This window comes from Heterodontus francisci, chromosome 1, assembly GCF_036365525.1.
Source record: "Heterodontus francisci isolate sHetFra1 chromosome 1, sHetFra1.hap1, whole genome shotgun sequence".
NCBI lineage: Eukaryota > Metazoa > Chordata > Chondrichthyes > Heterodontiformes > Heterodontidae > Heterodontus > Heterodontus francisci.
In genome coordinates this window covers 213,759,056-213,775,196 of record NC_090371.1, presented here as the reverse complement: position 1 = coordinate 213,775,196, position 16,141 = coordinate 213,759,056, and the positions used below count along the sequence as shown (strand labels likewise).

At 39.1% G+C, this 16,141-nt stretch overlaps 1 protein-coding gene across 8 annotated transcripts in view; it reads right to left on the bottom strand.

Moving 5' to 3' along the window:
• The window catches only part of slc10a7 (solute carrier family 10 member 7), a 435,171-nt gene extending 419,719 nt beyond the window's left edge, over nucleotides 1-15,452 (bottom strand). For 2 of the 8 annotated variants that reach the window (XM_068041305.1, XM_068041334.1), the window contains exons 1-4: nucleotides 15,027-15,389; nucleotides 9,320-9,402; nucleotides 6,636-6,772; nucleotides 2,942-3,017 (exon numbers count right to left, since the gene is read on the bottom strand). In XM_068041305.1, coding sequence (XP_067897406.1) covers nucleotides 2,942-3,017; nucleotides 6,636-6,772; nucleotides 9,320-9,402; nucleotides 15,027-15,126 — 396 coding nt within the window. In that variant the 5' untranslated portion in view covers nucleotides 15,127-15,389. Of the gene's footprint in view, nucleotides 1-2,941; nucleotides 3,018-6,635; nucleotides 6,773-9,319; nucleotides 9,403-15,026 lie in introns of all 8 variants that reach the window. The other 6 variants (XM_068041330.1, XM_068041333.1, XM_068041322.1 and 3 more) reach the window with 6 other exon arrangements.
• Between the last annotated feature and the right edge of the window lie 689 nt (nucleotides 15,453-16,141).

The window sequence follows — 16,141 nt, the reverse complement described above, 5'->3', positions numbered from 1 at the left end:
CATGCACTCAGCACAAACAAAACTGTACCCTCCTCTAAATGTATCACTGCATCTCGATTTTCTTATGCCCTTCAATGGAGTAAATAAAATCTTATTTCTCTCAATTCTTCAGAGACTGTTTCATGAATTTCAGACTTTTAACCATTAAGTGCCTTCCTTTACCTTTTGATAGCTCCATCCTTTATGCCTTTTCATCTATAAATGCTCTTAGTATCACCTCCTCAAACAGAATCCTCATATTTCCTCCACTGCTAAAGCTGCCTTCAAGAAACCTGGTTCACTTTTCAGTGCCAAGTATTGATTTCCCTTCCCCCCCACCCCCCATAACTCTTAATAAAGCCAAAGCCCAAAAATTTGTTTCCATGACTGGAAAAGCGCTTCTAATGATCTCCTCACATTCATATTCCTAGACAGGATACAAGAAAAAGCTTCTTGTCTGATAAGCAACACTCTTATCTCTCACTTTCAACCTCTCTTTTTCTATGGCAACCTTGTCTCTTATTCTAAATTAGCACTACTATGGTCATCATTCCTACTATGGTGTAAATATGCTCTTCCTCCACCGTATATCATCACTGTGTTGACATAAGACATGTTGCATAATCTACTTTAATTTCTTTCCCAGGGCATCAAAACAGTGGACCCAGACATCCACCTCAAATTTTCTTTCCTTCTACAATCTTCAGCCTTTTGATCTACAAATCACCTTTTCCTTTTTACTCTTTTCAACTTTAGTAGTATCTTGCACTTATGAGCCTTGGCCCTTTACTTCAGTTTCTCAATTAAAAAATAGTTCTGAGAGCTCAGAAATATTAGGGTCATAGGCACTTTAATAAAATACCCACCATTTTTTTTTTTATTTCCAATTCTCCACTGCATGGATTCCTGACATCTACAATACTGGTAGGTGGCAAATAAGTATTTTTTCACCATTAAAATGAAACGGGATTTGAAATTTTAAAAAGGGGCAATCAACCCATTCACACACTGCCAGCAATTGGTTATAAACCTTCTCCAACAGAAAATAGCCAGGCATTTGTGATACTGTTGTCCCTCGCTCCCTTACTTATGCAGTGATAAAATGTACATGTAATACAGCCAGAAAATATTAAAAGGTAATTTGACAGTCATTCATTAAAGAATAATTCTGTTGAAGTATAAGCCTAGACTACAGTAATCTTTAATTATTAAATGATGAGCTGTAGTACAGATTGGGCTTTAACAACTCTTTAGGAGCTACTTATTTCCCCCTTTATTTTTCCAATCTAATTAAAGTGTTCTTTTTATATAAACTTCTTTTTCATATTAATGGCATAATGCTGCATTTATAGTGACAAAACAAATGCACAATTTTTCTCCTGTTTGCTACTATAAGCAATACAGTTGCATAAAACATGACTTAATGAAAACTATTGTTTTGTGGAGTTCCAGCAAAAACACTGATGGTGAAAATGCAAGGTACCACCATTCTGACTGGCAAGCCCTTTATATCCAACTACTAACTGCACTACAACTGAAGTGATTCTAGAAGCATTTATATTTACAATGATTCCTCTCATTAATGGTTTAAAACTACTAGAAAATAAGTAAAGAGTTTAAAAACTGTGCACTAGCACACTGCATTAATATGCATGTTCTGTAGGTGTGAAGCCATTGAAGCATGCTAGTTTTAAAATAAAATTAATCATCCAGTTAAAACCATTGGAGACTGAACAATGGTATGTGCAACTGCTTGTCAAACTACTTTCGCAATTAGAATCGAATCTGATCACTGACAAGTTTTTATTATTTATTTATTTAGAGATACAGCACTGAAACAGGCCCTTTGGCCCACCGAGTCTGTGCCGACCAACAACCACCCATTTATACTAACCCTACAGTAATCCCATATTCCCTATCACCTCCCTACACTAGGGGCAATTTACAACAGCCAATTTACCTATCACCTGCAAGTCTTTGGATGTGGAAGGAAACCGGAGCACCCAGCGAAAACCCACGCAGACACAGGGAGAACTTGCAAACTCCACACAGGCAGTACCCAGAATCGAACCCGGGTCCCTGGAGCTATGAGGCTGCAGTGCTAACCACTGCGCCGCCCAGTTACGAACTGCAGCCCGAGCAGCAGGAGTTGCACCACAATTGACCACAATAACCCTAAACTATGAAGAGGGAAAAGAAAATCAGACAGACTTCCCACTTCTGATCACTCTCACTTATCCTTTGTTGGAAACTGATGTGTAAATAGGTTTCAGCTTGGCTGGGTGTTAAGTTTGAATAGCCTGCACATCCCACTGTCTATGCTCACACATGAATAAAGGTAATATAGGAATAGATACTACACATATTTCCCTAAGAGCTTAGAAGAGAAAAGAAATTATGAGGGAGTGGGGGAAAGAGAGAAACTGATTGAATTATTACACAGGTAGCAGACGATGGACTGAAAGCAGTTGCAATTTTGTTTGACCCTGGCTTTCTTCCTCCTGCTGGTGACACCACATCATCTTAAAACAGACCATTTTAACCAGGCAGTCAAAACCACCGCCGCCACCATCACCACAACAACTTGTATTTACATAGCACCTTGAATGTTGCAAAACCCCCAAGGCGCTTCACAGAAGCGTTATAGAACAAAATTTGACACCGAGGAGATATTAGGGCAGATGACCAAAACTTGGTCAGAGGTAAGTTTTAAGGAACAACTTAAATAGGGAAAGAGAGGTAGAGAGACAGAGAGGTTGAACGAAGGACTTCCAGAGCTTACAGCCTTGGCAGCTAAAGTAACAGCCACCAATGGTGAAGCCAAAATGAGCCAATTTCAAAATTAACCCTAGATTATAAAATCATTAGTCACAAGTGAAACTAAAAAACATTCAAATTAATTTAATCACTTCTAATGACTTTGTCTCTGATATATAATGACCAAAACATAAATCACACCTACCTCATTTCCACCAACTGCTTTGGTTAGGATTACAGCAGATGACACAGGAGGAGGCATACAGCCAACAGTCTGCAAACTAAAACATAAACCCAAAACAACCTTAGAACAGTGGTATTTTTCATATTATGTTCAATAACAAAACATTTGCCTATTCTGTACTGTTCATGCCAGTCCATCAGTTGTGTTGCACCAAATTAATCCCTTGAAGCTCTAGCAGCATTTTATACCCATTCTGCAAATATTTAACTACAATTCCAGAATGTTCTTCAGTGACTTCAAGCATATTTTAGATATGTAATATGTCTTACACCTCAGAAATTCCAGCTCGATATGGCAAAAAATGTCTCCCTCATATTACAAATCGATTACACATTACAACATTTATTGAATATTCCATTATGAAACTTTTGGCAGGAATCTGAAGTTCAAAACCTGTGATCAAGTTCTAGAAAAATCAGCATAAGAAAAGGGATATCAACAAGTTTGAAAAAATAGACAGTGACTTTAACAATGAGCTAGCCAGCATGATATGGTGATAGGTGTCCCCATCCAAGTTAGTGTACTATTATGGCTTTGTACAGCTCAAGACTTTCACCTATGTAATGTTTATAACCAATGTGAAGCTGCATAAAATACCTCTTTCTAAAACCTGTACCAAGAGCAAATCTCAAAGGTATTAATTTAAAAATATACAAAAGTCCCAATTATGAATGCATATTGGTGCCTAAGGCTCCTGGTGGATGTCAATATCAGACTGGACAAAGTCCTTCTAGACCTTGCAGAGAATAGGTAAACAACATTTTGGTCTTTCTTCAATATGCAATATTGTATAATACAATTTTGTAATATGTAAGCAATAATAAGGGGCAAAGAGAAATGAATGAAAACAGAAAATGCTAGAAATACTCAGCATGTCAGGTAGTATCCATGGAGAGAGAGAAACAGTTAACATTTCAGGTCGATGATCTTTCATCAGAACTGGGAAAAATTAGCAATGTAATAGGTTTTAAGCAAGTGAAAGTGGGGAGGATGTCAAAAGAACAAAATGGAAGGTCTGTGATAGGGAGGAAGACGGGAGAAATTAAATTACAAAAGAATTGATGGCGCAGGGCCAAAGGGAGTGCTGATGGGACAAGTAAAGAAACAAAGAAACAAAAGGCATGACTAGAGGAGGCGTGAAAGGTAGAATAATGAACAGCTGCTGTCCAAAAGCAAAAACAAGAGAAAAACAAGAATAAAACCACTTTGCCGAACAGCTCCATTCAGTCCGCAAACATAACCCCAAGCTTCCAGTTGCTCGTTATTTTAATTCTCCACCTTGTTACCACGCTGACCTCTCTGTCCTCGGTCTCCTGCAGTGTCCAATGAAGCTTAACTTTAGCTTAAGGAACAGCACCTCATCTTCCGATTAGGCACTTTACACCCTTCAGGACTCAACATTGAGTTCAACAATTTCAGACTGTAATCTCTGCCCCCAATTTGTTTCCTTTTTCTTTGCAGATTTCGGGCTTTACTCATGTTTTTCTTTTGTTTTTGCTTTCAGACGGTAGCTGTTCATCATTCTGCTATTCACACCTCCTCTAGACATATCTGTTGTTTCTTTACTTGTCCCATTACCACTCCCTGTACCTTGTACCGACTCTTCTGATATTCAATCTCTCCTGTCTTTCAACCTATCACAGACCTTCCATTTTGTTCTTTTTCCACTCTCTCCCTTTTACTTGCTTGAAACCTATTACATTTCTAACTTTTCCTCATTCCGATGAAAGGTCATTGACACCAACTCTGTTCCTCTCTGCACAGATACTGCCTGAGCTGCTGAGTATTTCCAGCATTTTCTGTTTTCATTTCAGATTTCCAGCATCCGCAGTATTTTGCTTTTGTTTTAGAAATTAAGATAGCTTTTAAATTTCTCTTCCAGGTCTCAATTTATTTATATATTAGGTACCTTAGTATGAGAGAGAACTACACGACAGTTCAATAAAGAGTTATATAGTTCTTAGGGCTAAAGGAATCAAGGGATACGGGAGAAAGCGGGAACAGGGTACTGAGTTTGGACGATCAGCCATGATCGTACTGCAGGCTCGAAGGGCCGAATGGCCCACTCCTGCTCCTATTTTTTATGTTTCAATGAAGGCTCTTACCCAAAACAACCTCTCTCAGGTGCCTATCATCTAACTGTGCAAGTCCAGCATTTAAATTTTGATTTCTATAACTAACAATTTTCTTTCTAATCAGAATTCTAAAAATAGGTTGATATTTCATGTGATTACTGAAGATGTGGAGAAGATTGTACTGGGTTCTCAATAGGGGGGGAAGCCAATAGAGTTGAATTCCTACTTTAAAAAAGAGACAGAGCTCCAGCTGGAAGCACTGTTCCATTAAACAAGAAAATTGCTTGTGTGATGCATCCTTTGTATGGCCTTTTGGAATTTATTCAAAATGTTGTGTTGCAGCACAGCAGCTCATATTCCTAGCATAAACACAGAACACTGGTTTGAGCACCAGCAATCCTGCTACTACTGCTCCAGTCATAATCTTTTTAGAGTTCAGACAGATACCACATCTCGTCAATGTTGGACATAATGGGCTCTGCCATGAAGGAGGACATCTTCATTGATGAGGCCAAAAGCAATAAATCAGTTTCTCCCAGAGTCAAAAATGACTACAACAGTATGTCACAGGATGCATATTAAATTTTATAGAATACTGAAGTCCCAACAGCAACAATTGGAGTTTGCGCTTTCCTGAGGAGAAAGAATTTTCTAGCAGCTTCGTCAGCCTTCTTCACCACTTGTTTACCCTGACATAGATCAGATGTGATTGCTGGGTCACAGAATAGAATGTATGTATCTGAAAAGTTTGGGACCTTTACAGAGCAAAGATGGGTCAAGAGGACAGTTATCTTTCTCAGTTATTGTCTTTCCTTCTTAGCACTAAGGACGATGCTCCACTCGTCCACCCATTATCCATCTGTCCTAATGTACCCGAGTAATTTAGTTAGCACTTGAATTTCAGATGAGAAACTAGTCTTACTTTTGTAAAATAAGGAGCAATGTTTAATTGAGATCAAATAATATAAAAAAATTGAGGTTCAGTAATAAAGAGGCTCTTGTGCACAAGTTGAGCCTGAATTAGTTGCTTCTGAAATCTAGATATCCCCAGAGATTCATATAAATGCATAATGCTGAGTCTTGTTTTAGTTAAATATGTCAATGTCCCAGGGGATTGGGCTGGTATTTCTCTCTGATTCCAATACGAAACTGCATTTTTGTGCTAAATCAGCTCAATACTTTTTTTATACATTTATTTGATTTACTTCTAACCAAATGCACAAGAATTCATCTCCTAAGACTAAACTCTGTCCTATTAGAAGGAGCCAAATGTGCAGAGATAATCAATATTGCTTTTGTCAACATTGTACATCTTCACTCCCATTTCAAATGTTTTACCACATTTACTTTGTGTTTTTTGGGAAAGGGGTCCAGAAGGAAATATTGGATGAAACTTCACTGCAGACCACCAGTCAGGTACATTTTTTTTTCCAGAAGTAGCAATTGCTGGGTTTTCTAACTCAAAATTTCTGGGTTAGAAAATCCCACATCACCAATAAACAAATTAAAATTGCCTATACTTCAAGTATTTCAGAAACTTAAATACATTAAACGCAGTATTGGGGAAAAGAAAAACTTACCCTTTTAAAAGCCATGGGTTTATGGATGTCAGAGCTAATAACTTAAGAAAAAACCAAACAGCAGTCGGGAAAAATCCAAGAGTAAAGATCTGTACAAACATGTGAAGTTTTACATGCATCAAAGCACTAGTCAGCTCCTGAAACATAAGGGAGAAAAAAGTGGATATAATTTTAAAATAATAGAAGTTTGCATGAAAGCTGGAATAAAACTACAATCATTTACATTTTTTTTCCAAAACTATAACTCAAACCAAACACTAAAGAAAAACTTCAAATGATCTTCTAGATCTGTTTTGCCTAGACTACTCATCTTCTCAAACCTATTATAGCATAAATATAAAACACCAGAACACTGCTTTGTTAGTTATTTAACAGTATGACCACAGATTTCTTCACATTTCTCAGCACTTTATATCCAGTAAAATGTAACAGTATAAACAATATGTCAGCCTTGGCTCAGGTGTAGCACTCTCATGTTGAGTCAGAAGGCTGAAGAAATAAACCAGACCAGGGGTTAGCAACCTGTGGCCCTTTAAAATCTCAACCTTTTCTGGCTCCCAACCTTTTCTTGTTGGACAGCATTATCATGAAAAAAGCCTAAAAAAATTAAGTCAAGAAAAGTAAGAATCATAGCAGCAGCCAGAAGAAATCAATCAGCAACTAACCTGTACTTAGTTGATAATCCCTTTAAAGAGCATTGTGGCAGAGGGTCCATCTTGCTGCTGAACACACATGCAGCTGTGCAAGGTTCAGAGGACACTGGTTCAAGCTTTTGAACTCCCAAATGGCGTCACTGGCATCAAATCAACATTGTATACTGACTGACATAACAATTTGCCTGCGCTACATACTACCGACAGTCGCTGCGTGTGCGCTGCTCCCTGCACAAGTATGGTGCAATCTTACCCACAAGTCTACGTGCTTTTTAGAACTCCAAGGGCATTTGTAACACCCAAAAAAATGGACATAATGAGCTCAATTTCTCACCCAGCTTGTACAATTGCCAAAGACAAAGCAAAAGAACAAAAACAACAACTAAGGCTGCTGAGATGTGAAGAGGAAGAATGACTCGGGTTGTCCGGGAGTCTCAAAACGCATGTGACGACCAGGTTTCCCTTTCAGCCTTTGCCTGGTTTAAAAGTAACAGGGTTTAATTTTAGAAACACCGTGTTTTTAGCTCCCTCTTTGTGAATCCTTGTTCACTGCTCCAATTGTAAGGCAAATAAATCAAACAGGTTTCCTTAGATTTAAACAAGAAAGGTAGAAGTTTATTAATCTTAAACTCTAATCCGGTTAACGACTATGACTATGCAATGCGACCACGTTAGCGTGCATACACGATAAACACACACGCAGATAGACAGAAAAAGTAGAAGGAATAAAGGGGAAAAGTTTGATGCGATATCTGGTAGTTACAGTCCTTTAAGTTCAATCAACTTATTCCGATGTAGGAGTCTTTTCTCTCGAGGTCTTCCGTGGGACCGGTGGCTCGGGGAGAAAGCGAGAGAGAGATTTTCTTGTTCTAGGTTCCAGTTCAAACAGCCTTCTGATTCTTTCTCTGTGGCACAATTCAAACCCCAGGTTGCCCAGCGGGTTAGTCATTGACTAGCTCCTTATTTGGAATAGTCTCTCCTGCAAGGTTTGTGGATTGTACCTTGGCAGTCTCTGGAATGCACTTCAATGTCTGGTGATCAAAATCCATTTGGGTTAATTGGAGCAGGGAATAGTCCTTTGTCTCCACAAGCAGTATCTCTTAGTATGCAAATGTCCTTCCAGCCAAGTGTCTGGTGATCTTCAAACAAGTCATTTCTTCACTCCAGCAATAGTTTAAAATCAATGTTCATACGACAAAATGAATATGCCTCATTCTTGGCAGGTGGGTGTCTGCATGGCATGCCCCAAAAGCACCTTTGAAGTGTAGTCATTATTGTCACATAGACAAACTTTGAAGCCAAGCTGTACACAGCAAAGACCCAAAAACAGCAATTATTATATAATCTGATTTAGTGATGTTGCTTGAGGGATAAGCATTGCTACGCTGGGAATACGCCCCTATTCTTCAAATTGTTGCACGAGATCTTTATGTATAACCAAGAGGGCAGTTGGAGCCTCAGCTCAACATTTCATCCAAAAGACAGTACATTATTGACTCAATATTGCACTCAAGTGTCAGCCTAGATTATCTGCTCAAGTTTCTGGAATGGGGCTCAAGTCCATGACCTTCTGACTGAGAGGCAAGTTTGCTATCATTTAGCCAAGGTTGACATCTTGAAGAAACCTTAATAGTCATCCTCAACAAAAGAAATCTGACAAAACTATTACTGCAAATGATCTGTGAAAATATGCTGCTCCCCAAAAAATTGATTTTACTATCTATTCAAGTGGGCTTGCTACTTTTAAAAAGACAAAAACGTTTCCCAAATTAATATTTTAAAATACAAGACAGTACAATGGATAGAGTACAGGCACAAATTCCACATTCTAATGGATCCAACTGACTGCCTGCATATAATAGACAAGAATATAATTACTTTTTGACTTAGACAAGATACAAACCATTGAAAATGAAACACGCTAAAGAAAAGGTATTGCTAGAATTTCTCATCATCAAGGTTTTGGTTGTTTGCCAAAGTTATAAAAGGCTATGTTATGATTGCATTAGTTTCGAATCATAAAAAGCTTACCTCAGTCTTTAATGAGAGTCCACTATTTAAAAATATAGTTGAAACAGCAACATAAGTTATAGTAATCTCCGGCCTCAATGGTCCTATATATGAAAAAATAATTATTATAAAATCTCTCATCTCTTCCCTAAAATAGTTATTGGACAGATTATTTTACATTAGTCAGTGACATTTATAGATAAACATTAATCAAAAAAATCTGTTAAAAGAATTAACTATTTCCTAAATGGTAAGCGATTCCAAGTTTTATTCTGTGGAATAGTAAGTTAATTATAAAAATATAAGTTTAATTGTAAAAGCACCCATATTTGAAGTGTTAAAGTTTCCATGTAAACAATGGGCACGTTTACGATTTGAATTGAAATGATTCACAACCTCTAAAAAAAAAATCAGGGTTACAACACTATTTTTCCTCACTTTGTACTGCAGTGAAAGTCTGCATAAAATACAGATTCTTTTCCCAGTATAAATTGATAAACAAAACATTGAAATGATTCCAATAAGAGTAATGATTTCTATCCCAAAACATCAGAAATCTCTTTTGAAGTATGTAGAAGCACACTAGTTTCTGTTAGGCATTCTACAGCCTTCTGGACTCAACATTGAGTTCAACAATTTCAGGGCATGACTGCCATTTTAATTTTTTTTAATTTTCTTAATCTGTTTTAATTTTAATTTAGTTTTAACTAAGTTTAACTATGTTTAAAACCTGTCTTTCATGTTTTTGCTTTTGGATAGAGCTGTTCATTATTCTGCCATTAGCACTCTCTCTGGACTAATGCTTTGTCTTTTACCACAACTATTAGCACTCCCTTTGCCTTTTATTCTGTGACATCTCTGTCGTTAATCTCCCCTGCCTTCTGCCCTATCACACACCTTCCCTTTTGTTCTTCTTCTCCCCACCACCACCACCGCCCCCCCTCCCCTCACTTGCTCAAAGCCCATTAAATTTTTGACTTTTACCAGTTCTAATGAAAGGTCACAGACCTGATATGCTAACTCTGTTTCTCTCTCCATAGATGTCGCTGAGTATGTCCAGCACTCTGTTTTTATTTCTAATTTCTGTTAGGTTAGTGTATTGGTTTTAACAATATGTTGTCTGCTCTCCAGTTTTGTCTTGTACTCAACTGAAGTTAAATGTTATTTTTCTCAAATCTTTACAAGCATTAATTCAAATGTGCAATAAAATAAAAGTGCATTAACTCTTCTGTATTTCTGTAAATATTTCATCATATTTTCTAGCAACAGATTTAGTACTTGTCTTATCAACTAGCTAAATCTAGATTTCTAAAATGATTGCATTTTCATTCAGACCTGCTACTTTCTCCAAAAAAAATAAAGCTTGCATCATCACATTGTCAAGAATGAACAAACAAGCTTGCACATAGGATTTGTCACAGCTGTCAAAACGACCATTTTTTTTTATGTTTAGTCACTGTTACGTAGATGATTGCAGCAGTCTATTTGCAAACAAGGTTCCACAAACAACAATTGAACGAGCGACCAGATAATCTGTCTTTAAAGGGTTAAGGGCATCTTCCCACAGCTCTGAGAAGAACTGGGTGTGGCAGGGGGAATATCCAGTCCTTGTGGTCCATGTAGATATCAATGACACAGGTATAACTAGGAATGAGGGTCTGCTGAGGGATTTGAGGAGGTACGGTTCAAGTTAATAAGCAAAACATCAAAGGCAATAATCTCCGGATTACTACCTGAGGCACACACAAATTGGCGTGAGGTTAAACAGTTCAAAAAGTTGAATGCATGAGAGACAGGGGTTTCTCTTCATGGGGCACTGGCAGCAGTACTGGGGAAAGATGGTGCTGTACAGTTGGGCTCTACTTAAACCAGGCTGAGACCAATGTCCTAACAAATCGAATAACTAGGGTTGTAGATAGGGTTTTAAACTAAATAAGGGATTGGGGAAGTGGGGGGGAAGCGAGGGTTCATGCGAGTGGAAATTTATAAATCTAAAGAGAAAAGTCAAGACCATAGAGCAATGTAAAATGATTTGGGTAAAGATAAGCAGACTATGACAGGAAGGGAAAGAGAGTTTAACAGTAATAGTGATTCAGTTAATAAGGTTCAATCAGGGAGAACTGTAAAAGTTAAAATTAAAGGCACTTTATATGAATGCACGAAGCATTCTTAACAAAATAGACGAATTAATGGCACAAATAAAGATAAATGGGTTTGATCGAATAGCCATTATGGTGACGTGATTGCATGGTGACCAAGGTAGGAGGGAACTAAATTTTCCAGCATACTTGACATTTTGAAAAGCCTGAAACAAAGGAAAAGGTCGGGATGGAGGGATTAGCCCTGATAATAAAGCCCACTTGAATGCCACGCCATTCAACACCTTAAACATTCACTCCCTCCATCACCAGCATACAGTGGCAATAGTGTGGACCATCTACAAGATGCAAGGCAGCAACATGCCAAGGTTCCTTCGACAGCACCTTCCAAACTCGCGACCTCTACCACCTAGAAGTACAGCAGCAGGCAGATGGGAACACCACTACCACCTGCAAGTTCCCCAAGTCACACAACATTCTGCCTTTAAAAATATTACCGCTCGTTCACTGTCACTGGGTCAAAATCCTGGAACTCTCTCCCTAACAACATTGTGGGTGTACCTACATCACAAGAACTCCAGTAGTTCACCACCACCTTCTCAAGGGCAATTAGGGATGGGCAATAAATGCTGACCTTGACAGTGACACCCATATCCCATGAACAAATAATTTAAAAAAACTAAAGGGATCTTGTAACAAAGATACGGCAATAATGATGGGGATTTAAATCTTCATTTAGACTAGACAAATCAAATTGGTAGAAGTAGTATGCGGACAAGTTCACGGAATGCATTTGAAACAGCTTCCGAGAAAAATATGGAACCAACCAGGGAAAAGGCTATTTTAGGCCTGTTCTTGTGTAATGAGACAGGATTATTTAGTAATCTCACAGTTTGGGATCCTCTGGGAAAAAAAGTCATAATGTGATAATTTCACACTGAGTCGAGTGACATACTTAAGTCAAAAACAAGAGCATAAGACTTAAATAAAGTCAGTTACATAGGTATGAGGGCGAGTTGGCTCAAGTAGATTGGGAAATTAGATTAAAAGATATGACAGTGGATAAGCAATGGCAAATATTTAAAGAAATATTTCATAATTTTCAACAAATATGCATTCCATTGGGAAATAAAAACTCCACCGGAAAAGTAATGCATCCATGTCTAACTAAAGAGGTTTAGGGTAGTATTAAATTAAACCAAGAGGCTTATAATGTTGCCAAGAGTAGTAAGCCTGAGGAGTTTTCAAAACCAGCAAAGGATAACCAAAATAAAGGGAGAAAAGAGAATGAGAGTAAACTCGCAAAAAATGTAAAAATAGATTACAAGAGCTTCTACAAGTACGTAAAGAGGAAGAGCGAAGCAAAAGTAAGCATGGGCTCCTTAAAGGTTGAGACAGGAGAAATTATAATGGGATTAAGGAAATGGGAAAAACATTAAACAAATATTTTGGTTTTGTCTTCACAGCAGAAGACACCAAAAGCATACCGGAAACAGGAGGGAACCAAGGGGCTAATGAGAGTGAGGAACTTAAGGTAATTAATATTAGTAAACAAAAAATACTGGAGAAATGAATAGGACTAAAAACCAACAAATCCCTTGGACCTATATATTACAGAATACAAAGACTTGCACGGAGTCATTTTCACCTGAATGCCTCTTCCCTGAGTTGCTACTCAATTTTTCTGTGTTTGGCTGTTCTACTGACTGTAGTTTCAGGACAGGTGTTATTCCATTGTGCATATAAAAAAGACAGACTTGCACTTATATAGCGCTTCTCACAACCACAGGACATCTCAAAGTGCTTTACAGATTTGAAGTGCAGTCACTGCTGTAATGCAGGATGAAACACAGTGCCAATTTTGATCACAGCAAACTCCCACAAACAACAATATGTTAATATAAAAGCAAAATACTGCAGATGCTGGAAATCTGAAACAAAAACAAGAAATGCTGGAATCACTCAGCAGGTCTGGCAGCATCTGTGGAAAGAGAAGCAGAGTTAACGTTTCGGGACAGTGACCCTTCTTCGGACCAATATGTTAATGACTGGATAATCTGTTGAGATACTGATTGAGGGGTAACAGGGATAACCACCCTCCCCCCCGTTCTTCTTCAAAATAGTGCCCTGGGACGTTTAACATCCACCAAAACAGGCAGCTGGAACCTTGATTTAACGTCTCATCTGAAAGACAGTACCTCTGACAGTGCAGCACACCCTCTTGTACTGCACTGAAGTGTCAGAGTTATACAGCACAGAAACAGGCCCTTCAGCCCATGCCAGCTATCAAGCACCTATCTATTCTAATCCCATTTTCCTGCACTTGGCCCGTATCCTTGTATGCTATGGCGTTTCAAGTGCTCATCTAGATACTTGTTAAATGTTGTGAGGGTTCCTGCCTCTACCACCCCTTTAGGGTCAGCCTTGATTTTTGTGGACTTGAACCTGGAACCTTGTGACTCACAGGCGACAAGGCTACCAACTGAGCCACAGCTGACACACAATATATACAAGGGGTTCAAGAGATATGGGGATAGGGTGGGAAAATGGAGTTGAATTAGATCAGCCATGATCTTACTGAATGGCGGAACAGGCTTCAGAGGTCGTATAGCCTATTCCAGCTCCTATTTCTTATGAAAGTGTTATGTGAGGGAGGAATGTTGACCAATACATCGAGAAAGCTCCCTGCTCATTTTAGAATAGTTCCATAGGTTCTTTTACATTCAAGTGGGCAAGCAGGTGGGGCTTCAATTTAACATTTCATCCGCAAGACAAGATCTTTTTGGCTTTATACGTAACAAAGGAGTCGATACTGAACACACAATAGTACTAAAAATATTAATTAAGAGTTTATTGAAGTTGGTAGTTGCACTGACCACAGTACTTCTGATAAACTGTATATTCAACACCTGATCAACGTACTGGGAAACCCAACAGTGTGTTTTCTTCTGCTCGTAATTTTACTCCAAAAGAAAGTATGCAAGGTAAAGTTAAATTGCCCACATATATCAGCTAGATAAATTCATTTCTCATTAAAGGGGAAATATTCGAATAGTTTAATAATTATCACATCCTGGCATTACACTCATCAGTAGTCTAGTATTTTTCTTTAGCATGGGTTACTATGTGGAATAACCAGGATGTTTAATATAAATTCTAAAAAACAGTAAAGGACAGTGCCTCAAAAACGCTGCGGCTCCGATACAAAACGACAGCGATTTTACATATGAACCACATTTATTTCAGGACATTGAAAGTTAGTCATGGCATCCCTTGTAATACAATTAAAAATATAAACACCGCCATGTTAGCTGAACATACTGTAGTTAGGTGTGATCTTTTATCAGATTAATGTTTAATACACGAATTTAACACTGCTAGAAGCAAAACACGGAAGTGAGTTTGCAACGTGTCATGTGCAAGGTTTGTATCATGTGTATAGAATGCACAAGGAGGCAAATCAAAAGCAATGGTCCTTAACTACCAGTTATCAGAAGAATTCTAGACATATATAGGAGAGTAAATCACTCCCTCAATCTTTTTATCCATGCAGGCCTGTGCCGGTTAACGTTCTGCGGTCGGACTGCTGAGACGGTCAGGTTCCTCTCCCCTTTCCTTGCCTGACTCACCTCCATGCACTCCCACAGAAGGCTTCAGTTTAGCGAAGGTGATCACCAGCACGATGGCCACCAGGAACCACTGCTTCCTCGCGCGCTCTAACAGCCCCATGGCGTCTCAAGCAGACCGGCCGCGGCGTCCAGACACAGAACGACCCCGTCCCGCGCCGTGCTCACAGCCGCAGTCTGTCCCCACTCCCACTCCGGCTCCACTCCGACTCCACTCCACTCCACAACACTCCAATTCCGGTTTCACTGCGTGATCAGCAGCAGCGTCAGAGAGAATCAGGGGCCGGACAGAGGTGGAGCTAAAGGAAGGGAGGTAGACATTTTTTTTACAGAGAGGTTTGACTCTCAGCGGTAACCGCACACCGATGTTGGACAATAACGATGTTGTATTCGTGTCGGCCGCTCCTTCCCCTCGCCTGGTTCCATTGGCCGTTATTTTGGAATGAAAAACCCAACGGCAGCAGCGTGTGCGCGTGGCACTGAGCTGCTCGAGCCTCCTGCTTCATGTCATCCGGGTCGAGACATACAGCAAGAAATACAGCTTTCGTTTCAGTTCTTTGACATTTCTGTTTGCTTATTAATGTATTTTTTTAAACTGCTTAATATTCGAACTGAATACTTCTGCTGTTCCCAAAAAGCAGGACAAAGCCAACCGGCCAATTACTGTCCCATCAGCAAAGTGATTGAAGGTATGGTGGACAGTGCTATTAAGCGCCACATAAACCGCAACAACCTACCCACTCAGTTTAGGGTTCGCCAGAGCCACTTGGCTCCTGACCTCATTACAGCCTTGCTCCAAACATGGACAAAGCGCAACTGACAAGGGGAGGTGAGAGTGATTGCCCTTCATATCAAGGCAGCATCAAGAAGCCCTAGCAAAAGTGAAGTCAATGGAAATGAATGTGAAAAAATCTCCACTGGTTGGAGTCATGCATCAAAAGAAGATGGTTGTGTTTGGTGGAGGCCAATCATTTCAGCCCCAGGGCATTGCTGCAGGAGTTCCTCAGGTAGTGTCCTAGGCCCAAGCATCTTCAGCTGCTTCATCAATGACCTTCCCTCCATCATAAGTGGGGATGTTCATTGATGATTGTATGATGTTCCATACCATTCACAACTCA